This window comes from Colobus angolensis, unplaced genomic scaffold, assembly GCF_000951035.1.
Source record: "Colobus angolensis palliatus isolate OR3802 unplaced genomic scaffold, Cang.pa_1.0 Scaffold250, whole genome shotgun sequence".
In the NCBI taxonomy this organism is placed as follows: Eukaryota; Metazoa; Chordata; class Mammalia; order Primates; family Cercopithecidae; genus Colobus; species Colobus angolensis.
Genome location: NW_012115711.1, coordinates 751,526 through 779,073, shown reverse-complemented (window position 1 = coordinate 779,073; position 27,548 = coordinate 751,526). Strand labels below are relative to the sequence as shown.

Below are 27,548 nucleotides of genomic sequence, written 5' to 3'. Positions count from 1 at the left end.
CTTCCTGAGTAGCTGAAACTATAGGTGCATGCCACCATGCCTGGCTAATTTTTTATTTTTTATAGAGACAGGATCTTGCCTTGTTGCCCAGGCTTCTTCCAGTCTTTTAAAAAATTATTACATGTGCACACACAATTATCCTGCCGTTTTCATTTAGCATTGTACTAATGAGTATGAGGAGCACTTTCTTCACATGCCTTTGTCAGTATTACAGATTGTCTTTTAAATTTTTGTTAATTTCATAGGTGGGGAAGAAAGTATTTCACTGTTCTATATCAGTTATCTTCTTGTGCTGTTCATTTTGTATCCGACATTGGAATATCAGTGTTTCTCTTACTGAATGCCATATATATTGAACGTACTCATTTTCATATCTGTTGGAAATATCTTCATTTGCTTTTGCTTTTGTTTTTGATGTGTTTTGGCATCTAGAAGTTTTGACAACTGTACTTGAATGTCTTTTACTGAAGGACAAAAAGAAAACTTGCTTAAGAAACTGTAATTTAAACATTTAAAGTGGAACCAGTGTAAGAATCTACTGCTACGAGAATAGAAGACCTAGAAAAATGATCCTAGTGTATATAAGAACTAGATATGTGATAATAGAGGGATTATAAATTGGAAAGAAGGGACAGTATTAGGAAACCGTGCTAGACTAATTATTTATCTTGTGGAGCATGGGTTACTATTATATTGTGGTAAATTTTAGATAAACCAAAAGTCAGATGTTTTTAAAAGAAATAAGCTGTAGGAGAAGTAGAACATGAAGGTGAGTGTTTCCTTTGTCTTAAGTGGGCATGGTCTTTCCAAGCATTAAAACAAAGGAAAAAACCATAATGGAAATGTTAAGTACTGTATCCAAAATTTAAAAGACATGACAGTAGCCATCCTAACAGGTGTGAAGTAATATCTCATTGTGGTTTTGATTTGCATTCCCTTGATGATTTCCTTGATATGGAGCACCTTTTTATATACTTTTAAACTATTTGTATGTAAATAGACATCTGGATAAGTATCTATTCAAGTCCCTGGCCCTTTTTAGAATTTGCGTTATTTGGAGTTTTTTGCTATTGAGTTGCAGGAGTTCCTTATATATTTTGGAAATTAATCCCTCGAAGACATTAGGCAAAGTGAAGTAAGTCAGCCGCAGAGGGGCAAATAGTGCGTGAATCCTCTTATATGAGGCATCTAAAATAGTCAAAGATATAAAAGTAGGCAGTAGAATGATAGTTACCAGGAAATGGTGGGGCGAGAGAAGGGGGAGTTGCTGCTCAGTGGATATAAAATCATACAAGATAAGTAAGTTCCAGAGATCTGCTGTAGAACAACATAGTGCCTATAGTTAACAGTCAGGTATTGAGTATAGTCTGCCCTCCATGTGTGTGGGTTCCACATTTGCAGACTGAACCAACTGGATAGTAAATATTTGGGGGAAAAAAACAATAAAAAAGAATAATACAAAAGTAAAAATAGAAACTTTAAAGCAATGCAGTGTAACAACTATTTACATTTAAATGAATTCAGTATTGTAATACTAGAGATGGTTTAAAGTATATAGGAGGATATGTATAGGTTATATACAAGTAGTGTGCCATTTTATACAAAGGATGAGCATCATAGATTTTGGTATTCATGGGGGTCCTAGAACCAATGCCCAGCGAATACAGAGGGACTACTCAAAAATTTGTTATGAGGGTAGATCTCATAAAAGTATTCTTACCACACACACGATCATGCATACACATAAGGACACAAGGAATCTTGGAGGTGATGGATATGTTTATTACCTGGATTGTGATGGCAACATGAGTGTATACATACATCCAAACTCACCCAGTTGTATACATGAATTACGTGCAGTTTTTTGTATACCATTTACACCTTAATAAGCTCGGGCGGGGCGGGGGAGGGGGAAGACACATGACAAGCTAGGGAAAATATTTGTAACCCAGTGTAGTTAATGTTTTCAGTATCTAAATCAGGAGAAGTGAATATCCCAATGACAAAATGGGCATAGGGCATTTAAGGAAAGAACAAACCCAGTAAATGTTCAGCAAGATTCAACTCTGTGGGTAATTGGAGAAATGCAAATTAAAAGAAAGTTTTTAACCTAGTGGATTGTAAGGGGTTGCTCTTGGAGTCTTATACTGATTTCTGGCTCTTATTTCCTAGTTACTAGCAAGTTACTTAGCATAAACTCCCAGAAGGAGAATTTTTGTGTCACTGGTTATGGACATTTTTAAGACTTGAGTTGTCTATTTTCCTTGAGCAGCATACAAAATTGCCCCCATTTCCCATACTGTGGTCAATGCTAGGTACTGTTTTTACGAAAGGCTTTTATTGATCACTTTGTGTATCAGCAGCTGTGCAAAGGATTGTTTCCTCAGATTTGGTATCTATTGAAATAAATCACTGTAAACCCTGGCAGTTGGTATTCAGCTGTCAAACTGGCAAATGCTTTCTTGTATCTTAACATTGTGCTTGCTGCTTTCTCCTGCAAAGTGCAAGGAATCTTGATAGTCTGATAAAACAGAGACCATCATACTGGTACATTAAGTTGATGCCATTATGCTAACTGGATCTTGTGAACAGAAAACACAAGCACATCTTAGATGCCTCAGACATATTTGTGCCAGAGAGTCAGAAACAAACCTTGTGGAAGCTTGAGGACCTTTCACATTAGGAAAGTTTCTAGTGGCCACAGGGTCTGGGAAATATTGGGATATCCCTTCTAAAGTGAGAGGGAAGTTGCTGCACCTTGTACCACACACTGTAAAGAAAGAGGAACAATGTGTGATGTATTTGGATTTTGGAGCCAACATATTGGTTGGTCACATTTGGGCATACTATTTTGACCTATTTACTGCATAACCTCTAACACATTTAGTGGGGTACCACTAAAGGGTCAGTAAGGTTTGGATCTAGAAAAGACTCTGCAAAAGGTCCAGGCTATGATACAAGTTGCCCTATCACTTGGACATTATGACCTAGTAGACCCAGGTGACTGACTTAGGTGTCAGCTAAAGATGCCATGTGGTGCTTTTGGCAAGCCCCAATAGAATTACAAGTAAGACCCCTAGACTTTTGGCTGTGCTGTCCTCTGCCACCAGCTATTCTACATTCACAAAAGCAGCTTCAGGCTTGCTACTGGGCCTTGATAAAGACTGAATGCCTGGTTATGAGATATACTGAGTTATTATAGGATCCAAATGTTCATCATGACCTGGGTGTTATCTCACCTACACATCATAAAATTGGATTTGTATAGCTGCATTCCATTAGAAATAGAAGTAACACGTTTGATGCTGGACCCAAGTAGGTCCAGCAGGCACAAGTGAACTGCATAAGCAGGTGGTTCAAATTTCCATGTTATCTATTTCTGCTGCTTCACTGCCTCTCCCTCAACTTATACATCTTAGAAGAGAGGAGGAAAAAGTGCAGGCTTGGTTTGTGGAAGGATTTTGTGCCAAGGATTTTACATACATTTAATTACCATGAATATTTGAGGTAGATCTTAATAATGCTTAGAGGGAGAAAATGTTTGGACTTAGCTTAAATAAACACCTGTTAGGTTCCGTGTTTTTTCAGATGCCGAAAATACATTTCTCCCAGTTTGAATCTCACGACAGCATTGCTGGATATATAGATACGTGTTAGTTTATTTTGCAGAAGAGGATGCTGAGATTCAAAGAGGTAGCTTACCAACTACCTGATTCCAAGACTCATACTCTTTTTAATAGTATGCTGTCTCTGAATATTTAAGCTCCTGTTATGGGAGATAAGTATTTTATGTATGTGGCAGACATTTGAGTTTGATATTTGTGAGGTAGCTATTACGTCTGTTTTTCTGATAAGAGAGCTGTGGCTTAGAGGTTAGACTTGCTCATGATCAAATAGCTTAGTAAACATGAAGCTAAAAAATGAATCCAGACTTGTTTGGTACCAGACCTCTGGTCCATTCCCAGGATGCTGTACTGCCTTTATGGAGTTAAAGAACAGGTGTAATAATCACTTCTCCCAGCTGCCATTCATTAACGGAAGTCTTCTCTCTCCCAGCCCCTATCCCTTTCCCTCCTTCCAGTTTCAGAAACTTGACTGTAAATACTTAATCCACTCCTTGTTACCTGACAAATAGGCCCATTCATCAGTAGAAGAGAGCAGAAATGTATGGAAATGGGAACCCCAAGAAAGAATGGAGTCCTAGTTTTGCGAAGTTCAGAAACTCTTTACCACCTTACAAGTGAAGGGTTTTATGTTACAGAAAAATATAGCTAATGCTAATCTTCACCTTTAATTGTGAATTCACTAGGACTTTGCAGTCTCTGATTCAATATAACCTACCAGGCATTCTGATTAACTTTCAGACCATGGTATAGATTCCTTAATTTTTTTTTTTTAGATGTTTAACTTTTTATTATTACTGTTTTTGTTGTCTGTAACTTTCCAAATAGTTTGTCTGCACTTTTCCAAATAGTTTGTCTGCATCTACCTTTATCCAAGGTGTTTTTTTTGTTTTTTTTTTTTGAAGGCCAGGTGGATTGTTGGGGAATAAAAACGTTTTCTCATGAGGTTTCCATTTTAATCCCAAGAGATTGTCTGGCACGTCTCGTTTTCTTTTTTTTTTTTTTTTTTTTTTTTTTTGAGGCGGAGTCTCGCTCTGTCGCCCAGGCTGGAGTGCAGTGGCGCAATCTCGGCTCACTGCAAGCTCCGCTTCCCGGGTTCACGCCATTCTCCTGCCTCAGCCTCCCGAGTAGCTGGGACTACAGGCGCCCGCCAGCTCGTCCGGCTAGTTTTTTGTATTTTTTAGTAGAGACGGGGTTTCACTGTGTTAGCCAGGATGGTTTCGATCTCCTGACCTCGTGATCCGCCCATCTCGGCCTCCCAAAGTGCTTGGGATTACAGGCTTGAGCCACCGTGCCCGGCCTCGTTTTCTTAAGTAGTAAATCCTAGCAAAAGGAAAATTACTGTGTGAGCTTAAGGGTTCCTTTTCCGATTCTCCTTGTTTGCAACTCACTTATTCCAAAACATCTTTGTGAATACTTTTTTTTCCTCAGCCTGCAGACTGCAGAGCCTTAATAGACAAACTCAAAGTTTGTAATGATGAGCAACTTCTCTTGGAACTGCAGCAGATCAAAACATGGAACATTGGAAAGGTATGTGAAGCCATGCTCCCAAAAGACAGGACTCAGTATACTAATACATCATTTTGTATGCTCTGATATGGAATAAGAAACCATAGTGGGATAGCCTCATTCAGCAATTACTTAATAAGCATCTAGCATGTGCCGCATGCCTAACATAGCTTTAAACCAGTGGCAAGGAAAATTTTGCTGGCTGAAGATGAGGAATTGATTTCACAGGTGATGCTTAAGAATCTCAATCACAGAATTCCTGTAGTTTGACAATATAAGTTTGAGATAATTTCTGGATTTTTAGTTCAGAAGAACTTTTATTAGATAACTCTGAAAAATGAATTTTTCTGATAAAATGGATTCTGGCAAGGATGGTTCTCTTGTCTTCGTAGATCTTAGAATATAACCAGAGTTCTCCATCTAAAGACCTAGCTCTAGTGGTTTTATGGTGTCTAGTGGTGTTAGCACATATATCTAGATGGGTATGAAATGAACTCCAGCCTTTTTAGCTCAGAGTATGATCTTTCTCATATGGGCAAGGGTGGGACATGAACTTGTCTAGGTGTCATGCTCAGCAATCTCTTGTAACAAAGCTCAGTTAGAAAGCACCCATGTGGCGCTTCTACCTTATTCTTACATCTTCTTTTTCCTCCCCTCTCCAGTGTGAGTTGTACCACTGGGTGGACCTGTTGGACCGCTTCGATGGAATACTGGCAGATGCTGGACAGACAGTGGAGAATATGTCATGGATGCTCGTATGTGATAGGCCAGAAAGAGAGCAACTGAAAATGCTTCTCTTGGCTGTGTTGAACTTCACAGCCTTGCTCATTGAGTACAGCTTTTCCCGGCATCTGTACAGTTCCATAGAGGTAGGGGAGGTTAAAGCCTGTGTACTCTGTTCTTAAACTAGAATTGTGTACATCCAGAAATAAGGAAATTGCCATTTCTCTCTATTGCTTCTTTCCTTTTCATTATGGAGCTCTGGGTTTTTCATTGTCAAAGATAATAGTTTGTTTCTTGGATATAGATATTATCCTTCATAGAGTTGATGGGAAGATTCTGTACTATCACCTTTGTTTTGCCTTTTCAAGATTCAAGAAATGAGTGAGAAATGTTATATATATATTAAAGTATTTAAGGAAATTTACGTGAATTGATTTTTGCCCTAGGTTGTTAGAGCAGCCCCACATTACTTTTAAATTGCTAGAAATAGTTTGATTTTTTCATCACATTAATGTACTTCTCTAAGTTTTAGTGTGCTGCTTTAAAGTCTCTGTATTCTGCCACACCCATCCCAAGATACATATTCATAGCATCCTTTGTGTCCTTGAAGAGTAAGGTGGGTGCAGCCGTCAGTGAGCTTTTCAGTTGGTTAAATATCACTGTAATAAGAAATTATTTTCTTTTTATAGAAGCCCAACTTGAGACTTTCTGTCATCATTAGTTAGGTGCCCTATTAATTTTAGGTGTGTTTTCCTGCGTCTTCAGTAGAGAAACAGAATCAGAACAAACAACTTAAAATGGCTTAGGAAAAGAAGTGGGATAACTGAACTAAAGGCCTAATATACAGAGCTTTAAGTGGGAGGTAAATAGGCAGTCTGTTGAAGATGAAATAGATATGCTGCCCATGGAATTCCATGGCCTCCGGTGTAATTGGCAACTGGAAATGCCTTGGTTCATTTCTAGCTATATTACATATTGATTTTAATTCTGACCAAGTGCTTCAATGTATTGGTGAGTTTTAATTGTATTTAAAAGCCAAAGTAAGGCCAGGTGCAGTGGCTCATGTCTGTAATCCTAACACTTTGGGAGGCTGAGGCAGGAGGATCACTTGAGCCCAGGGTTTCAAGACCAGCCTGGGCAACATAGTGAGACTCCATCGCTACAAAAAATACAAGAGTTAGCTGGGCGTGGTGGTGCATGCCTGTAGTCCCAGCTACTCGGGAGACTTAGGTGAGAGGATCGCTTGAACCCAGGAGGTCAAGGCTGCAGGGAGCTATGATCATGCCTTTGCACTCCATCCTGGGCAACAGGGTCTCTTTGTTGCAACAGAGAGACCCTGTCTCCAAACAACAACAACAAAAAAAACCAAAGTAGTCACTCAGGTTCCTTATGAGCATATACTGTACTGTAACAGTTATATGTTACATAATTGCCACGAACTGTTGTGGATATCTTTAGCTTCTTTATGAAGGACCCTGTTTTAATTAATTTCAACTTTGTGTTTGTCATAAAGAATACAGAAGAGAACATAAAATATCTTTCTTTCACAATACTTTTAGTCCAGTTAGAGACTTTATGTTCTTCTTGAGTCCCACATATGTATTATATCACATTTGCCTCTCTTGTCTCTTTTCCTTCCTGTGGGAAAACCTGTGCAGTTTTGAACTACTGTTTACATTTTTTTTACTTTTATTGCATTTTATAACTAACTGCCAGATTTTAAGCTCCTTGGGGGATAAGGTTGCATGTTGTAGATTATCAAATACATACATATATACACACACACACACACACTGTTTTTTTTTTGAGACAGAGTCTCAGTCTGTCGCCCAGGCTGGAGTGCTGTGGCGCGATCTCAGCTCACTGCAAGCTCTGCCTCCCGGTTCATGCCATTCTCCTGCCCCAGCCTCCCGAGTACAAATACTTATATATTTTTTGTATTACGTTACTAAACTTTTTGATAGCTTTGTAAATGTTGACAGGTACATTTTGTTTTGTTTTCAAGGCCAGTTGTGCCTGATACCTTGAGCTTTTCCCTTTTTTGTCCCTTTAGCATTTGACAACTTTATTGGCTTCCTCTGATATGCAAGTGGTGCTGGCAGTCCTTAATCTCCTATATGTATTTAGCAAAAGATCAAACTACATCACTCGTCTGGGATCTGACAAGAGGACCCCGCTGCTAACTCGGCTACAACATTTGGCAGAGGTGAGTCTTGGGTGAAGAGTGGATGGGTGCAAAAATTGGAGCATATGGTTCCTTTCAACAGGTGCTTCTCAGAGTGTTAAAATATATTAGAATCCCTAAGTTAACTTCACTGGCCTAATTGAGTTAGAACTATTGGTGCCCTCTTTTAAAACCTAAGTATTCTCAGTTATTAAGTAATTTTGAAGGAATTCTTTAATCTCTGCTCACCAAACAAAATCTCTCTGTTCAAAAGTGGCAATTTCTCTTCTGAAAGGAAAGTTCAAAATTATATTCAATTCTGTGTGAGAAGGAAGTATAATGCAATAATACGATCTAGATTTGAGTCCTGGCCCTGCGTACTAGCTCTCATACTGGTTTCCTCTTCTGGGAATTTAACATATCTACTTCAGAGTTGATTTAGAATAAAATGAATTATGGGGTACTCAGTGCTGTGATCAGTAAGTAGTAGTGATTGTAATTGAAGCCAAAAGCTCTCATATAAAAGTTCAGCTCTACCAAACTATTGTCCTGTGTTCCCGGAGACAATTTCTTAATATATACTTAGGTTTGAGAGGTAACCCACTGTTGGAAAGCTTTCTTAGAAGAAAAGTGTTACAGCTGGCTTTTTTAAAGCGTATTTAATGATTACCTCAAAGTAATTCAAGTTTTCAGGCTAATTTAGGTGCCATGATTACTTATAAATTAGTTTTGTATAATTATAAATATAACATGTATTTTGAAAATTCTAGGAAAATATAGACAAAATGTCAATCACCTATAATTCGTCCCTATGAGACTTTCCTTAAAGTTGGAGCATTTTTTTCTTGTATTTGGAAATACGTGTATACAAGCATGCAACCTGTTTTCTTAAGATACTGTAAATATTTCCTCCTCCTGTTAAAAACCACAAGGAGGTTTAACATTGGATTCCCAAGTCACAGTTAAAAGGAAAAAGGAACTATTACTCAATAGATGCTTCCAAAGCACTTGATACAATTTATCACATTAACAAAAGCTTCGTATAAACTTTAAGAAACTAGAGTTACCTACCAGAAGTCATAATGGGGGAGCTGAGGCATTTCCATTGAATTCATAAGTCACACAAAAATATCAGACATAAACTTCTGTCATTTACATTTGTAGTACAGATGCTAACCAACAGAAAAGAAAGAAGCGAAGAATACATATTAAAAGAGAAAATTTGGGCTGGGCATGATGGCTTCATGCCTGTTATTACTGGCACTTGGGGAGGCTGAGGCAGGCAAATCGCTTGAGCCCAGGAGTTTGAGACCAGCCTGGGCAACATGGCGAAATCCCATCTCTGCAAAAAGTACAAAAATCTGCCAGGTGTGGTGGCACACACCTGTGGTCCCAGTTACTTGGGAGGCTGAGGTAAGAGGATCACTTGAGCCTGGGAGGTAAAGCCTGCAATGAGCCAAGATCATGCCTACTGCATTCTAGCCTGGGCGATAGAGTGAGACCGAGACTCTGTCTCTAAAAAAGAAAAGAGAATATTTGTTACTATTTGCATGTAGGTGATGAGTCTCTTTGTTTCTTGGGGAGATAATATTATTACAACTAGTAAAAGCACAATGAGATAGCCAAGTAAGAGATGAATATACAGAAACAGATAGCTCCTCCGTGTATTAATAGTAACCAATTAGAAAATGATTAATGAGGCCGGGTGTGGTGGCTCACGCCTGTAATCCAAGCACTTTGTGAGGCCGAGGCAGGAGAGCGAATCACCTGAGGTCAGGAGTTTGAGACCAGCCCGGCCAACATGGTGAAACCCCGTCTCTACTAAAAAAATAGAAAAATTAGCTGGGCGTGGTGTTGGGCACTTGTAATCCCAGCTACTCAGGAGGGTGAGGCAGGAGGATCGCTTAAACCCAGGAGGCAGAAGTTGCAGTGAGCCTAGATCATGCCACTGCATTCCAGGCTGTGTGACAAGAGTGAGACTCGATCTCAAAAAAAAAGAAAATGATTGGTGAAAAGACCCCATTCACAGTATGAGCAAAGATTCTGTCTGTAAAATAAGTCATATTGACTAAAACTGTAAATTTAAGAGGAGTTAATGTAGGAGGTTGTGTAGTAATAACAGTGGTGGGGAAAGAATTCTTAAAATCCCCATGGCATAAACCTAAAATTAAAATTTTGGATATTATATTTAAAAATATACTTCCCGACAGAAAACACTTAACTCCAGGCTACTCCTTAGGCCCTTACACTGGAATATAAATCAACACACTGCTTCCTTCATCAAGAAAAATGTCAGTTGTACTAACTAGTATAGTTACCAATGTAGTTAAATAACATTCTGGTACAACCTCATTTTGTCCTGGACCAATAACACTTGCAAACAATTGGTGTAATGGCAAGCAGCTGGTCTGCAGGCAAAATTAGGCAGCACTTCGTACAACAGAAGTTAACAGACCCATGGTAGATTGAAAATGCTTAACAATGTTTTAAAACTGGAAAGGGACTGCTAATGTAGAATATTCAAGGAACTCTTTCAGATCAACAAAGATGAGCAAAGGATATGGATAGGCAGTTTATAGAACAGGAAATTCATGTGAGTAGATGCCCAGACTCAGTAATTAGAGAAATAAAAATAAAACAAGATACAGCTTTGTAAGCATTCGATTTGCAGAAATTTCTTAGAAAACTATATAATGGTAAGTGCTGGCAGGTATGTGAAGCTATGGGAACCCTCGTGCATTGTTGATAGGAGTGTAGACTAGTTCTCCTGGGTGTATATTTCAAAGATGAGATCACATGATTTCCATAAACGTGATCTCTGTCCGAATATTGCATCATCATTTGTGGTAGTGAGGAGTTGGAAGCAACCTTGGTATCCATCATTAGTAGGTATTCAAATAAGTAAAATGTGGCACAGGCACACTATGGAGTATGTAGCACTTAGAAACAGTGGCCCAAATAATATAGCAACATCGATGGCTTCTAAACATAGTGGTTCGTGCATAAAAAAGTAAAAGCAACAATTTTCATTGCTCAGTACCATTTCTGAAACTTAAAAAGATGTACACAATGCAACATATAGTTTCAAGAAAGAAAAATTAACAGACATCAAAAGTTATACCTTTGATAGAAGGGAATCTGAATGGGCAATAATGGGACAGATACATGAACAAATACAGTAGTCTCCCCTTATCAGAGGTTTTGATTTCCATGGTTTCAGTTACTTGTAGTACAGTACAATAAGATATTGAGAGAGAAGCCACATTCACATAACTTGTATTATAGTATATATTAAACTTTATCATCAGTATGTATATATAGGAAAAAAATATATGTGTGTGTGGGTGTATTATATAGGGTTTGCCACTACTTGTAGTTTCGGGCATCCCCTAGGGGTCTTGGAATGTATCCCTATGGATAAGGGAAAATAAATCTTAACAGCAATATTTAAGATCTGTTAGACCAACACTAAACCTTTACTTACAGATTTAAAGGATGGTCTAAATAGAGACCAGTAACATTTTTTAAGTGGGAAGACTTAATATGGTAGAAGCCCTTTAATGAAATTAGGACCAATGATTGGTAGTTTAATTATTTTAAAAATCTTGTTAAAGCAGGAAATGTTTAAAAAGTGATTTATACATATGATTTTTTAAAAACAAAATAATTCCCTTTCCCATCTTATGTGGGGCCAAAGACTTAGTAAGAAGCAGTCTGTTTTCTGACATAAACTACAACTATAATCTGTGATTACTTTATGGAGTTGCACTGATGTGAAGAAAAGGAACCTGCATACAGGATTCTAAATTTTTTAGAGTTTACTCCTGAATCTTTTCATAATTTGACACTTTTTATTTTAGCATCTTGTCTTTTAGATGAATATTTTGCAAAATATTTAACTTAGTTTTTGTGAAATAATTCTCTTTCTCATTTAAATCAGTCAGTCAAATTGAGTGGAAGTCTGTTAATAGCAGCAACTGAGACACAAATAAATGTCTGAGAAAACACTGATAATCAGGGTGAGTTGCTGTATCAGATAATATAAAGCTATAGTGATTTTATTACAAAGCCAAGTTTTTATCATAAGGCTTTTTATCATTAAGCCAGTTTTGTATTTGGCACGGGAATAGACAATACATCTGCAGAATGAAAGAGTATGCCTTATGTTGCTTATATCAGAACAGTGGGACAGTAGGCTGAGGGAAAAATGGGTTTAGAACTTTTCTTCACACTTGACATAAATCCTAGAAACATTTAGAGGTAAATACAGGTGACTTTTAAGATCTTTGGTAAAGAAGAGTTTGCTAAGAAAGTTAGGAGACCTAGAAGTCATTAAAAATACAGCTTTGATCATGTTAATTTGGTTATTTGTATAGGGCCACAGTAGCATCTGAATTCACATCTTACCACTCTACTTTTAGGCTGATAGAAACACACTAATATTTCATACTTTAATTAAATGTTCTGACAATTTAAGTAGAAGTTAAAATGTAAACTGTTTTTGGTATAAATGGCTCACATATGTAAAGTATGAGGGGTTTGTTTCTTTGTGTTGTTTTTTTTTTTAGGTAATTCAGATCCAGTTGTTTTCTTCCTTTGGATGATGTTACCACAGAAAGGACTGCTTAAATGATTGCTTTTTTGTCCCTTTGCGTTTTTGACACTTCTTAACTTTGACAGGCTTGCTACTTTTTGCTCTGAATTGATCTAAAGAGATTGTAGATTGAAGGTTAATTTCTAGTCCTGGACAATTTGTAATCTTGACAGGTGCCTTACATTGCAGCCTTTGGTAATAGATTTGTGTGTTTGGTGCTTTGCAATAAAAGATTTTTACAGGTTTTTGAGGTTTAGAGATAATTAGGTATTTAGTAATGGTACCTCCAATACTAATACCCCTCATTAAAATTTAAAAATTTCATATTTCTCTAAATTGTAAAATTTCTCTAAAAACTTGACTTGTCCATGTGGACTTCTTTTATTTATGTATTTATTTTTTTGAGACAGTCTCACTCCATTACCCAGACTGGAGTGCAGTGGCACAATATCAGCTCACTGCATCCTCAGCCTCCTGGGCTTAATTGGTCCTCCCACATCAGCCTCCTGAGTAGCTGAGACTACAGGCATGCACCACCATGCCCGGCTAATTTTTTATATTTTTTGTAGAGATGGGGTTTCACCGTGTTGCTCACGCCGGTCTCCAACACCTGAGCTCAGGTGATCCTCTCGCCTTGGCCTCCCAAAGTGCTGGGATTACAGGCGTGAGCCACTGTGCCTGGCCTTGTGGGCTTCTTGAACAATGCTCATAGAAGTCTTGGTTCATGTCTCTTCAGTCTTTTCAGGCAACTTCCTTTGCAACAAACACATTCACTTGCATGTGTTTAAGAACCTGGATTTGGACGTGAAACCTACTTTTGCCAACAAATCACATTAACCTGTTTCTGTGTCTGTGAATTGGGGGTTACAATATCTACCTCATAGTTCTTTTAGGATCAGAGTAAAGGAAGTCATAAATAAAACCTTATAGGGTTAATGCCATCATGTTGGAAGTACTTAATAAACAGGAGCTGTCATTTATAGATGGATGTCAACCAGAGAAACTACATGCCATTCTTTTGTATTTGCTTTCTTTTAAAATGTTACACACACATTATTTTATAAGTGCATGCATATTGTCACATGATTATTTTCAGAACAGCCTTTTCCTTCTTGGTTTACCTCCCCGTAACCTCAAGCGTTTTCTCTATATATTATCTTCATATTATATTGACCTGTTGAGGGTGTTTTTGTCCTTTAGTTACAAATGCAGGATACCTTGCATCCTTGTTTTCTTATTTCGGACCTTGTTAAAAAATCACTTTAAAGTCACCTGTATAGCTATAAGGTTCTTCTGATGGCTGCATAGTAGTCCACGCTTTGGATGTACCATATTTTACTCAACTTCCCTATTGATGCATGCTCATATTTGTTATGAATGATGCAATAAGCAATCTTATATATATTAAGCAATCTTATATATGCACTTAGTTACTGATACATTTAATATAAGGGATGATATGGAGATCATATGATAGAGTCCCAGAAATCTCAATGTGTATTTTTTGGCACTTCACTGATCAGTAGTGATTTTGAGCATCTTTATGCTTGGCCATTAGGATTTGTTCTTGTGAAAGGTTTTATTTATATCTTTTGTCCATTTTTCCATTTGGTTACTTTTTCTTGCTCTAAAAAACCATATTGGAGATATTAGTCCTTTGTCATCTTGAAAGTATTTTTTCCCCTAAATCTTCATGTATATTGTCTTCGTTTATTGTATTTTTGTATATGGTGTTTTCAAAAATGGTTCAGTCAGTGCATTTATATAAAAGATTGAATATCGTGTTTTGGTCTTTATGAAAAGTGACTTTGGATGTGGTGTCTTTCCTCATAGTAGTTTTTTAATGACTAAGTCAACCCAGTGATGTGGGCTAATTGTGAATGTGAACAGTGATTAGTTAACTACAGATTTAGGGAAAATTCTCCAGAAAGGCTTGTTGAACCAGTTGAAAGCCAGTTGGCTGGCTTCCGTGAAGGTATGGTATACTCTAGGTCTAGTAAACTTCAGCATGCATCAGAATCAGTTTATTAAAAAATATATTAGTCTTCCTCACCTCCATCCCACCTAACTCCTGAGTTTCTGATTCATTAGGCCTGGAGTGGGCCTCAGAATTTGCATTGCTAAAAAGTTCCCAGGTAATACTGATACTAACCTGCTGGTCCAGGGAGAACCACTGGCCTAGTCTATTCTGTTGAGTAAAGTTACAAACTTTTACCAAGTTCTTATAATTCCATCTTAGAAAGCGTCAGGCCTTTTTCCTGATGTCTGAATATTTAGCAAATCCTGTCTAGTGTGAGGTAGTGTTGTATATGCCCCTGTGGCATAATGAATATAGTTATTTATGGGATATCTACTTAAGTGCTAGGATGTTACAGTAACACTACCAGGTAGGTGAATACCATGAGGCTCAGAAGTTACTTATGTTATTTTTGGACAAAGTCCCTGGGCTCCTTGCTCCTGCTAAAATGTGAAGAATAATATCTGCTCTTCCTGTCTTAGGCATTTGGGGATTCTATGAGCACGGTCATGTTCTTTTTTTTTAAATAAAAACAAGCTTACTTAGTACTTGAGAAAGCAAGATAAATAGATAATAGTAAGAATAATAAGGACAAAGAACTAGTGTTATTCTGAATAGTACTGACTAATAAGTACCTTAGAATCTTAACATTTAATATTGATTTTGTTGGAAGCAAAACAAACTTGTCTTCCTGATAAAAATATGTGCTTGGTGTTTTAACTTTGGAAATGTGTACAACAAAATTTATCATAATTGTGTATCTACTCATTTTGGTATATTTTCTTTTTTGTTGAGACGGAGTCTTGCTCTTTCGCCCAAGCTGGAGTGCAGTGGCCTGATCTCAGCTCACTGCAAGCTCCGCCTCCCGGGTTCACGCCATTCTCCTGCCTCAGCCTCCCGAGTAGCTGGGACTACAGGCGCCCACCACCTCGCCCGGCTAGTTTTTTTTTTTTGTATTTTTTTTTTTTTTTTTTGTATTTTTTAGTAGAGACGGGGTTTCACCGTGTTAGCCAGGATGGTCTCGATCTCCTGACCTTGTGATCCGCCCACCTCGGCCTCCCAAAGTGCTGGGATTACAGGCTTGAGCCACCGCGCCCGGCCGATTTTTGGTATATTTTCTTAGTCTTTATCTTATGAATATTTCTTTACAAGAAACATTTCTTTATATTTCATATAATGGTACTAGCTCATAAATGTAACAACACCACAGACTTTCATGAGTCACGTTTGAGTTGGCAGAGTATTTTAAGGATCTCAGCTTACCAAAACTGTCTAATTAAAGGTGCTTGTTTTTTATCAGGTTGCAAAAGTTGGCAAGAAAGATTTTGTGGTGACACTAATAAAAGTAGTCTGAAACAATTAGTTGGAATAACAGAAGAAACAAAAGGAATATAATAGTGTGGATACACAGCCTTTCAAGCTCATTCTGCCTTGCAGATTCAGACTTTCGGTTTGACTTAACTGTCTGTTCTGTGTAGCATCAAGCCTTTATACCCTCATCCTTACTTTATGGTTTTCAGCAAGTTGCATGTGTCTTAGTCTTCACCAGCTGTCCTGGGAAGAGCCAAGAAAATATTGAAAATGTAATGAAGTACTTATTAGGTATTAAACCATTTTATAAAGCTGTAGTAATTTAAATATTGTGGTAATTAAGGGTGGAATTGACCAATCAATAGGTTCCAGAAGCAGATCCAATGTGTAGGAATCGAATTTATGGTTAAGATGGCATTTCAGATTAGCAGAAAAAGAATGGATTATTCAAATAAGATGGTGTTGTAAAAACTGGCTCACTCTTTGGGAGGCAATTAAGCTAGATTCTACCTCATCACAGTAAAATTAAGAAAAAGCTAAAATGTTAAAAACATGAAGTTATACAAGCATTAAAAGAAAGTATAACTGCATGGTTGTATGCTGCTTGACGTGGCAAGGTATTTTCAGGAATGAGACTAATGCCATGAAAGAAGAAATTGATTCCATTACAGTATGATTTTTACCTTCTGTATGTGAATATTTTAGGTACTGTCAATTGTGCCATCTATGGTTATCTCGATTTACTTCACATTTTTCTTCTTAGGTAATTTCCAGTTTTTTTCTGTGGTAAATTATGCTACAGTGAATATCTTTAATACATGAATATTTGGCCATATTTAGCACCAGGTGTTTGTTACCTTTTTTTGGGTCTCACTGTGTTGCCCAGGCTAGAGTGCAGTGGTGCAGTCTTGGCTCACTGCGACCTCTGCTTCCCGGGTTCAAGCCATCCTCCCACCTCAGCCTCCCTAGTAGCTGGGACTACAGGAGTAGACCACATGCCTGGCTAATTTTGTATTTTTAGTAGAGACGGGGTTTCACTGTGTTGGGCAGGCTGGTGTCGAACTCCTGACCTCAGTTGATCCGCCCGCCTCAGGCGTGAGCCTGTTAACATCTTAATGAATGTCGAACCTTGTACTTTACAGATTCTTGTCTCATTACCTTAAACTTGCCTAGTTGTTTTAAACTTCTGATTATTTTTTAGAGTTCTGATAGACTTGAATTCTGACGGTCAGTTTATTCACTGTTTTTGTGAAGGTGTGGGCTTATGGAGTTCCCCATTCTGCCATTTTCACTGACATAATTCCTAGTAGAACATTCTGTTTTTAAACAGCTGGGAGTGGGGGATATACATATCTGTGTCCAGGCAGACTTTCTCACTTAGGTTTTCATTAGAGAAGTAAACCCTAATGCCCTAAGGTATCCATTATTAATGTAGCAAAATGACTTCTCTCTTGTGTGTCTAAGGTGGTGCTAGTTATGTACTATTCTTTGGAGAATAAAAGATTACTCACCATATTCTGTGTTTCATACATGATACCTGGGTTGAGAAACGCTGCCAGTAGGTCAAGTGTAGTTTGAGAAAGCTTATTTCTCATGGGATAGTCAGATGATGTTTTATTTATTTATTTACAGGTTTAGAAATTGCATTCTATAGTACGTACCTTTGTGAAGGGCACCTTCGGTGATTTATACTGTTTTTGAGACTTTGGCAAGTAGTGATATAATAGCATTTAACAAAGAGGACACAACTTAGATGTAGAGAGAGAACCATGTTAGTTCATGGTGGCAACCCAGATCTGAGGTGATTGGGACCCACACTAGACGGGAATGAAATGAAGACACAGAATATAAGTAGCATTTTGTGCTTCAATCATGCCAGACTTAAAAACATGATAATGCTTGGCTGGAAAAGGTGGCTCACAGCTGTAATCCCAGCAGTTTGGGAGGCCAAGGCAGGAGGATCACTTGAGGCCAGGAGGTTGAGAACAACCTGGGCAACATAGCAAGACCCCTACAAACATTTTTAAAATGTAGCCTGGTGTGGTGGTAGCATATGCCTGTAGTCCTAGCTATGTGACAGGCTAAGGCAGAGGATCCTTTGAGCCCAGGAATTTGAGGCTGTGGTGAGTTGTGATTGTGCCACTGCACTCCTCTCCAGCCTAGGCAACAGAGGGAGACTTGTCTGTCTCTCTCTCACACTCTCTTCATATATAGCTACATATATATAATTTTTATTTTTATATATTTATATAAAATTTACATATTTATAATTTAAAAAATTATACAAAATATATCTTTATATGAAATGTTTTATATTTGTAATATAAAACTCTTTTCAGTTTGACATGATAAATTAATTTGTTTCAGATGATACCTCATTTCTTTCACTTTGTCAATTGTTTGCCTGAACTATATGCCTTGCCCCATGAGGCAGGGAGATATTATATGTTTTACATATATAAATACATATTTTATGTAATGTATGTAAAATGGTTATATATATAATTTAAAAATAAAAATACGATAATGCTCTTAATGTTAAAATGATATTTTAAAGGCTGTTGAAGATGCAGGCTAGGTAGTGAGACTATATGACAGTAGTTTTGTAGTTAGAAGCCGGTTGAGCCATTCCCCCATTATCTCAGGGGCTTGTTGATGAGTTTTTAGATTTGAGTGGCAAAGTACAGTAGTAATAAATAAGGCAGAATTTTCTGCCTTGTAACTCAGCTAATGTCAAAAAGAGAGGAACTGGAAAGCGTGAATCCTCCCTAGTGCGGAAGGTGAGTAGGCAGAGCCTCAGGCAAGGCCTGATGGAACATGACCAACCTGTCAGCATACGTGACTAGAGGGGTGTGGAATACAATGATTGGCAGTTGCTGCTTGAGTTCTTCCTAGGAGCATCCTCACTGAACAGTGAAATTGATCTCATTGAAGAAATCACCTTTAGACAGACCATCTTGCCTTGAGTCTTAAGTTCTTATTTCTGTTCTTTTTTTCCTCTTGTTTGACTTTCACATTGGATGTCCTCTCAACATTATGTTCCAAGCAGCCATACACTCTTAAATATATATATATGTGTGTGTATATATATATATGTGTGTGTGTGTATATATATATATATGTATACATATGTGTGTGTGTGTGTATATACGTAGAGAGAAAGAGAGCTAAGGTCTCACTCTGTTGTCTAGGCTGGAGTGCAGTGGCGCAAAGTCACCATAAGCACTGTCTTAACACTATCTTTTTCCTTTTTCAAGAGCTGGGGTGGAAAGGAGAATGGCTTTGGACTTGCAGAATGTTGCAGAGACTTGCATATGATGGTAAGTAACTCTTTGGGATATGGGTGTCTTTTGACAGAGCTGTTTTCCTCTCTATGAACCTTACTTTACAACGAATTGTGGTATATGAAGTGGCTCCTTCACATCAAGACCTTTGAGGAACCTAAGATCAGTTCAGACATAGCTGAGCCACATCTATAGGAAGCAGTCTAGCACTGCTTGGGCTCTTGATGTGCTGGCGGTAGATTAAAAATCTGAGAAATGGAGTGTGTGTTCATACCCAGTTCTTGAGTAGGTAGCTGTATTTGTTTAATTGATTTTAATGTGATTTTTTTAAATCCCAGAAAGTATGTTTGCTTGCATTCTCACACTGTATCAGAACTCTGGACAGTGTGGTGTGATTTAGGAATGGCTGCTTGGAGAGCAATTCTACCATTAGGTTTATTGAGAACTTGTAATGTTTTATGTGCTTTCCTTTTTTATCTCTCTGCCTTTCACCCATGCTTAAGTTATTAGCTCAGGCCATCCTTCTTTCTGCTTTGATATGTTGCTGTGGAGCTACAAAACACAATTTGGTTTTCAATAATTATTTTGCATCTGGAAGCAACTGTATTTTCCACGTGGAATTTGTCTTGTCAGTTTGTCATGTTTAGCACAAATGGCTGCAGTGAAATTTAGCCTATTTATCTTAGCAAGCCTTTTCCTAAAAAGAATGGCTCTTTTCTGGTCTCAGAAAACCACAGATTAGATCAAGTTACTTTCCCACGTTAGCTGGCATACTTTTCTTTAGTGATTATTTTATGAAGATATATCGGGTAATATAGTCGGCGAGTGTTGTCTGTTTAATAATCAAAACTACATAAATCTTGAAGTATATTCAGAGTTTGGAATTCTAATTATGACAACATAAAGGTTGACGTGTACTTTAAAAGGAAGTTATATATATACATGTTAAAAAATTCAGAGTATAAAGAGGTATGCAGTGGTAACTTTTTAATTTTCCAGAGACAACCACTGCTAGTGGTATCTTTCAGTGAGATGTTTTAGTGGGCACTCTGCTGTTATCTTAATTTTGTTCATCATGTAGCTTTTCTGGAGTTAAAGAGAATGTTTTTTCAGGGTCTGATTTATATTGTCTTGGTGTCTACCTGTGCAGAAAAACATACCATGAGAAGTGGTGTAGAATGGTATAGAAGGAAAGTGTTTGAAGAATTATGAAGACATGCCTATGAGGCATACTTTGAATAAAATATTTCAAAAGGCTGATGATAGATACAAGGTTTTCATAAGAATGTTCTTTTCCATTCTTTAGCTGGTTTCTGAACCCTGGTATTTGTTCTCCATCCTTTCTTGGATTCTTATTCATTACTGCTTGGCAGTCTTGCCCTTCTTTTCCCCCTTGGGAATAGCCACAGTCAAAATTGATCTCTTGCAAGAAAGGGAAACTAGAAATTTGTAAGTATGAAATGCAGAAAGTTTGGGAGCTCTGGGCTCTATCCTTTTGATTCTGTTTGAAAAGTCTCATCCTATCTGAGCTCTGCTCTAAGACAAACAGTTAAAGGCACTGTAAGTACTGAATGTACTGCTTGTTCTTCTGCCACAATAAGTTGAACAAGTGGCTAGGACTTTGAGGGAAGATGTGGGGGATAATGTTTATAATCAGTTGAAACTCAATGTCTGATTCTTTGATGTGCTTTATACACAGAAATATCCACCCAGTGCAACTACACTACACTTTGAATTCTATGCGGATCCTGGGGCCGAGGTCAAAATTGAGAAAAGGGTGAGTCTGATTCAGATTTGTTCTGACAAAGTCTACAGTTTACGGTAACTGGGATTGCCTCTTCTAGAATTCATCAGTTAAATGAAGAAATGGTTTTGAGCTACACTGCTGCCCTCGCAAACTATAAATATACCTAGCAGCTCCTCAGGAGTGTTAATTGCATCCCCAACTCTGATAAGATTGGGTCTCATGTTGGGGGCTGCCAAAAGATGGAAGTCCCATCCGTTATGAGTCACTGCTATGACCTATGTGCTTTTCCCACAGTATCTGAGAATTCCAACATGAAGTATAGTAGTATGAATGGTGATGGCTCAGGTTTCTCTACTTAGGAAGCCTGTAAAAGTCTTTATATATTGTGGATAGTGTCCTGCCTAAATTATCTGGTCATTCTGTATTGTTTGAGGGGTACTAAAGAGTTTGGTTTAGAAGTAGCTTAGTGAAAATATAATTTCTCTTCTACCTATACTGTTAAATAAATAAATAAATAAATAATATTTCTATATTAATTGCCTTGAAAGCAACTCTAATACATGTTCAAAGAGAAACCATTTTCATGAATTCGGTCTTTGCTATGAATACTGAAGCTATGGAGATTAAGTCAGTGGAGGGTTAGAAAAGGACAAAGAAGAATATGAAAGGTGACTGGCTATGTGCATTAGAGTTTGATACTACTGGTTTTAAAGGAGCTTTCCTAAGAATATTCTATATATAAGATGGATGTTTTGGAGGACTCTCAAGTTACCTTGATTTTAAGAGCATTCACTTAGGCTTCAACCTGTCAGGTGACATCTTGGTTTTCAGACAGCCCTTGGAGCTCTATGGCAGGGGAAGCTAGAGTGTTCAGTGACTCCTTACAGCTCTCTTGTCTTTTTTAATTTTAGACAACTAGTAACACACTACATTATATTCACATAGAGCAACTTGACAAGGTAAGAGGAATCTTTGACTCTTGGCTGGTTCCTTAATGTTTGGTTCACTTTTTGTTCCTAACTGTATCTTTTTTTCTAATGTAGATTTCAGAAAGCCCTTCTGAAATCATGGAATCTCTTACCAAAATGTACAGCATCCCTAAGGATAAGCAGGTATGATTTGGCTTTAAAATACCCACAGGATGTGGTTGTTATCTAAATAGATTGATGTGTACTGGGGTGGGAGATTGCATAGCAGAAAGAATGTCAGCTTTGGAGTCATACCATGGGCAAATTGTTAGCTTCTCTGAGCCTTAGTTTCCTCGTCTTTTATGAGGTAACACTTAATAACTTCCTAGGTCCTTATGAGGGTTTGAGGAAAACATGAACTACCTCACTGTGAGCAGCTAATAAGTGGTGGTAGCTTTCTCAACACTTTGGATACCAAAGGAGAAAACGTTTAGTTGTGTTGTGTTTTGAGTTAGCTCTCATAAAGAGTATTCACCTTCTTCATTGATGTTTTTAAAATGTAGGTCTTATCTCTCTACAGATGCTGTTATTTACACACATACGATTGGCCCATGGCTTTTCTAATCACAGGAAGCGATTGCAGGCAGTTCAGGCCAGGCTGCATGCAATATCTATATTAGGTAAGAGAAGAATACTTTAATTACCAGGCCCTATTAGACAGTTTGGGCCTGATTTCCTTTGAAAATTCATCTTTGTTGCTATGAGTCCTATTATAGTTACCTAGGTAGCAACTTAAATACTTCCACCCCTCCCAGTATTCACTGTATTTATTCATTATCCTTGAGCTTCTTAATGTTGGACCAGAAAGAGGGTATAATGATGTTCATTGACATGTCACCTGGGGTTTATTCTTGGTATTCGTCTCTTTTTTTTTTTTTTCTAATGGGTATGCTTGTAGCTATCGCTCACTGTCCCCCTACTCTTTCTCTTGCCATTGTGTCTTCCTCCTCTCTTATCCTTTCAGGGGTATCATTTTGAAGTAAGTCAGAAAATATTCAGTAGTCAATACTGTGTATTTAACTTCTTTTACTGTGGCACAGTAGAATGGAAAACACGTGGTTTTGGAATCAGTCCTGTACTCTGGCCCTGATTCTGTAGATTATTAGCTACTTTTATCCTCTCAGCCTCAGCTTACTTGTTTAATATTGAGATACTGACCTTAGAGGTTGGTTGGTCTAAAGATTAAATGAAAACCTAGAAAGCAATCTAGCACAGAACAAGCACATAGAAGGTATAAAATGGTAACCATTGCTATTATTATTGATGTTCATTATGTTATTACTTGCCTTCTCTTTTAAACTATGAGTTCCTTGGCATGAAATTCTTGCTCTTTTATGTGTACTCATACCTAGCATGATTTCTGGCATGTGAGTGGGTGCTCAGGAAATCTTTGTTGAAAACTAAATGAATATGCTCAAATCCCATTAGTTTATGCTTCAGGGTACTGTGTCCGGTATTACCTCATTGTGGAATTCATTGAATGTGAATTACACACATTCTCAAATTTTACTACAGTGTCACACGAATTTCTGACTTACTCTGCGATGGTCCATAAATTCTCTTCTTTACAAGTGTTTACAGTAAAAGCAGAAGCATAGGAAGAGGCTAAAATGGAAATCTTATATCCAAGGCATAATGAAGTTATATTGAATAGTAATGTTATGAAAAATTAACTCAGAACTTTTCCTATTTCCATCCCCCAAAATTCTTTCTCGAGACTAATAATACCTTTAGTAGAGGAATCTGTCAGTTCAGTGTCTATTTAGAGCTTATCACTTGTATTGGATCCAGTCCTTCAGAATTTAATGTGGTGATGATTCTGCCCTCCATTGCTGGTTGGGAATGGAATTCTTCCCCAGAACCTATAGATACCAAAAAGTTTGTTATTGGGCAGTGGCTTGACCACTGCCTTCTTGCCTAAAGTGTTTGTTTCTCCTTTTGCAGTGTATTCCAATGCCTTGCAGGAATCAGCAAACAGTATCTTGTATAATGGCTTGATAGAGGAGTTGGTAGATGTCCTTCAGATAACGGATAAGCAGCTTATGGTAAGTATTTACAGGTTGAGTAACCCTTATCTGTAACACTTGGGGCCAGAAGTGTTTTGGATTTGAGGTTTTTTTGGGGTGGGGGGGGATTTGCATATACATAATGAGATATCTTGGGCATGGGACTCAAGTTTAAACACGAAATTCACTAATGTTTCATATACATATTATATACATAGTCTGAAGGCAGTTATATACAATATTTCAAATAGTTTTGTCCATGAGGTCAGGTGTGGAATTTTCCACTTCTGACATGCAGGTATTCCCAAAGTTTTGGATTTGGGAATATTTCAGATTTTTGAATCAGGGATCCTGCATTAATGTTGTCTGTATACCAGGCTTATGCTTGTTTACCTTTTGGTTTTTCCCAGAGGGTTAGAAAGAACTCCCAGTACTTCCCTCTTTGGGTATTAAACTGCAAAACTAACAAATACTAGGTTTTCATTGTTGCTGTCAGCAGACCTCCATCCCCTCAAGCAGTTGCCAGTGGAATGACTTATATTTTAAAGTTTGGATATTAGCGACTGGAACTTGGTTCAGTCGTCTTATTATATTTGACACATTATGTGTTTACCTTCTAATTTAATAGGAGATTAAAGCAGCTTCTTTACGAACGTTAACATCAATTGTCCACTTGGAGAGAACTCCCAAACTCAGCAGTATTATTGACTGTACTGGAACTGCCTCCTACCATGGATTTTTGCCAGTGCTTGTAAGGAACTGTATCCAGGCCATGATTGGTGAGTTTTGATGGTGATTATCTTAGGCAAGAAGAAACCTTTGCCCTCTGCCTTTGTCTTTTTTAACATCCTGCCCACTTAACAGCAATTTTGAGCTTGTTTTTGTTCTCCCTCTCCCCGCCTCCCTTGTAGATCCTTCCATGGATCCATACCCTCACCAGTTTGCCACTGCTCTCTTCTCTTTTTTATACCATCTGGCCAGCTATGATGCTGGTGGTGAAGCCTTGGTCTCCTGTGGAATGATGGAAGCCTTATTAAAGGTACCGTACTGTTTTTGTTTTTTTTTTTTTTTTAACTACATGGGGAAATCAACCAAGGGCATAGAGATGCAAGTTTGGGGTGTTGCACAGTGAGGGCAAATAATATAAGAAAGCTTATCTGGAAAAAGTTATACTTAACTAGAAGGCCAATTTGACTTTCTAGTTATCTCATTAACAACGTTTAAGAGCAGCTACTTCCATTATTGAGACTTTATCATAGTGTAGAATGGTCAGGAGGTCATGGGTTCTGGTTAAAACATTGCCACATGTTATCATGCCTTTACACAACCTAGGGAAAATATATGTCAAGGTACTTTGTAAATTGTGTTGTAGTAGTAATAGCCTTTACTATGTGCAGGGCACTGAGAACCAGCTTTTTTCCCCCTAAATATCTTACTTAATCCTGCGAAGTAATTGATGTCCCCATTACCTCAGAGGTTGAGTCGCAGAAGTCATAGAACTATCATTTGGCAGGCACCAAAAATAAAACACGTGCTTTCCCCCTATACTGTGCTGCCTTACTGAGGCCCCAGACTACATGTATACAAAAGAATGCAATTTTTACAACTTTGTGTCTTTATAGTTCATTGTTTTTGCCTCTTTTTCTCCCTGATAGGTCATAAAGTTTCTTGGAGATGAACAGGACCAGATAACATTTGTCACCAGAGCCGTCAGAGTGGTTGACCTTATCACCAACCTGGATATGGCAGCTTTTCAATCCCATAGTGGACTTTCTATCTTCATTTATAGACTTGAGGTATTATTATACAAGGAATACTTTGCATAGAATTTAATACTCAGAGCTGAACCTAGGGATTGTCCTGATAACCCTAAAGAGCTGTCTTACCTCTCTTCTGTTTCTAGAAATCAACTGTGTATCTGCTTGCAGTATTTTTCCATTATAATAGTCTTTAATCCCTGAAATATAAATATATGTACTTGATTTTCTTACAACTTTTCTCTTGATTGTAGCATGAAGTAGATTTGTGCCGAAAAGAATGTCCATTTGTGATCAAGCCAAAGATCCAGAGACCCAGTACTACACAGGAAGGAGAGGAAATGGAAACTGATATGGATGGTAATTAACAGTTATTAAGTCAGTATTTTTGTGCTTGAGATTTTTTGTCATCTCACCCCAGTTTTCATTCTTCCTCATAAATTCCAGAGTACACAATTCACTTGAGTGTATACTTTAAGCAACAAAAAATTTGTTTCTATGTAAGTGATTTGCAAATTTGTTTTTCACAAGGATAATCAGAAAAGAAAGGTACGAGTTGTTTGGAGTAGAGATGGGAGGTAAGGCAGATGCTATAGCTGTGGTGTTAGTCTGTTTTATTTCATCACATTATTTTCTTATGTATTTCTTACTGTCTTATTTCCACTAAAATTCAAGCTCCATGGGATCAGGATATTGTCTTTTTCACTGCTGCAGTGCCTGATAACATCCTAGGTGTTAGAAATATGCTTGGTAGAGAGAGAGACTCTAAAATGGGACCTTTTAAAACTTTACCTATTTTGAGAAGAGAAAGGAGAGGTAAAAAGGTTTCTGGGTAGGCAAAAACATCCCTGAGGCTGGCACATCACTTGAGCCCAGTGGTTCGAGGCCAGCCTGGGCAACATGGCAAAAACCCTGTCTTTACGAAAAATGCAAAAGTTAGCCCGGTGGGGTGGCATGCACCTGTGGTCCCAGCTACTTGGGAGGCTAAGGTGGGAGGATCATCTGAGCCTGGGAGTTTGAGGCTGCAGTGATTTCAAAATGTAAATAGTAGTTTATCACTAATAGAGCCTTAAAAAATTTTATAAACTGTAGTAAATGATTGTGTATCTTATACTCAGTTATTCAAGTGTGTAAAGTAAAAATGAATCCTTACTTACCTACCATAGCTACTAGTTTCGGTGTGGTTCTTTCCAGGCTTTTTTATGCATATTCAAATACATGTTGATGTTAAGTATGTAGTGTTTTACAATGGGAAGATGAGATCATAAACATACTATTCATCTTGCATTGCTCATTCAGTGTTTCATAGACATTCTTCCAGATTGGAATATTGAGTATTAATCTTTTCATGCTTTTTATATTTATTATTAATTACTCTCTGGAAAAGTTGTACCTGTTTGTATACTACCAACTAGTAGTATATGAAATTACACATTTTACTTACCACTCTCCCCTTCTTCCCCAATTTGGTAGGTGAGAAATATTGAAGGACTTCTGTAGGATTGTTAATTTACACACACACATATATATGTATTAATACATGCAACTAGTGATATATTTTCATTTTGGGGTTCAGTATTCCTGATCTTCATTTTTATATTCATTTCACATTAATGGAAGAAATTTTCTCAAACAAAATTTTTCTTTTTGTGGTACCTTTTATTCTAGTAAGTTTCTTTATCATAATTTGTACTTTAGTTGCAGATGTGGCTATGGAAAGCAGTCCAGGCTCATCCATCTCTATGGAGCACAGGCTGGATGTTGAATTAAGGGCATCAGGTTCCAGCAGCAGCACTAACATCTCTTCTGGCCCCAGCCCCGGTCCCAGTCCCGGCCCCGGCCCCG

At 37.7% G+C, this 27,548-nt stretch overlaps 1 protein-coding gene across 1 annotated transcript in view; it reads left to right on the top strand.

The window, feature by feature from the left end:
* Positions 1 to 27,548, top strand: part of HUWE1 (HECT, UBA and WWE domain containing 1, E3 ubiquitin protein ligase) — a 152,893-nt gene that overhangs the window by 32,918 nt on the left and 92,427 nt on the right. The window contains exons 5-17 of the mRNA XM_011946573.1: positions 5,055 to 5,153; positions 5,795 to 6,001; positions 7,909 to 8,061; positions 19,199 to 19,261; positions 20,925 to 21,002; positions 21,884 to 21,931; positions 22,016 to 22,084; positions 22,461 to 22,560; positions 23,885 to 23,985; positions 24,575 to 24,725; positions 24,858 to 24,985; positions 25,602 to 25,742; positions 25,958 to 26,063. Coding sequence (XP_011801963.1) covers positions 5,055 to 5,153; positions 5,795 to 6,001; positions 7,909 to 8,061; positions 19,199 to 19,261; positions 20,925 to 21,002; positions 21,884 to 21,931; positions 22,016 to 22,084; positions 22,461 to 22,560; positions 23,885 to 23,985; positions 24,575 to 24,725; positions 24,858 to 24,985; positions 25,602 to 25,742; positions 25,958 to 26,063 — 1,444 coding nt within the window. The remainder of the gene's footprint in view (positions 1 to 5,054; positions 5,154 to 5,794; positions 6,002 to 7,908; positions 8,062 to 19,198; positions 19,262 to 20,924; positions 21,003 to 21,883; positions 21,932 to 22,015; positions 22,085 to 22,460; positions 22,561 to 23,884; positions 23,986 to 24,574; positions 24,726 to 24,857; positions 24,986 to 25,601; positions 25,743 to 25,957; positions 26,064 to 27,548) is intronic.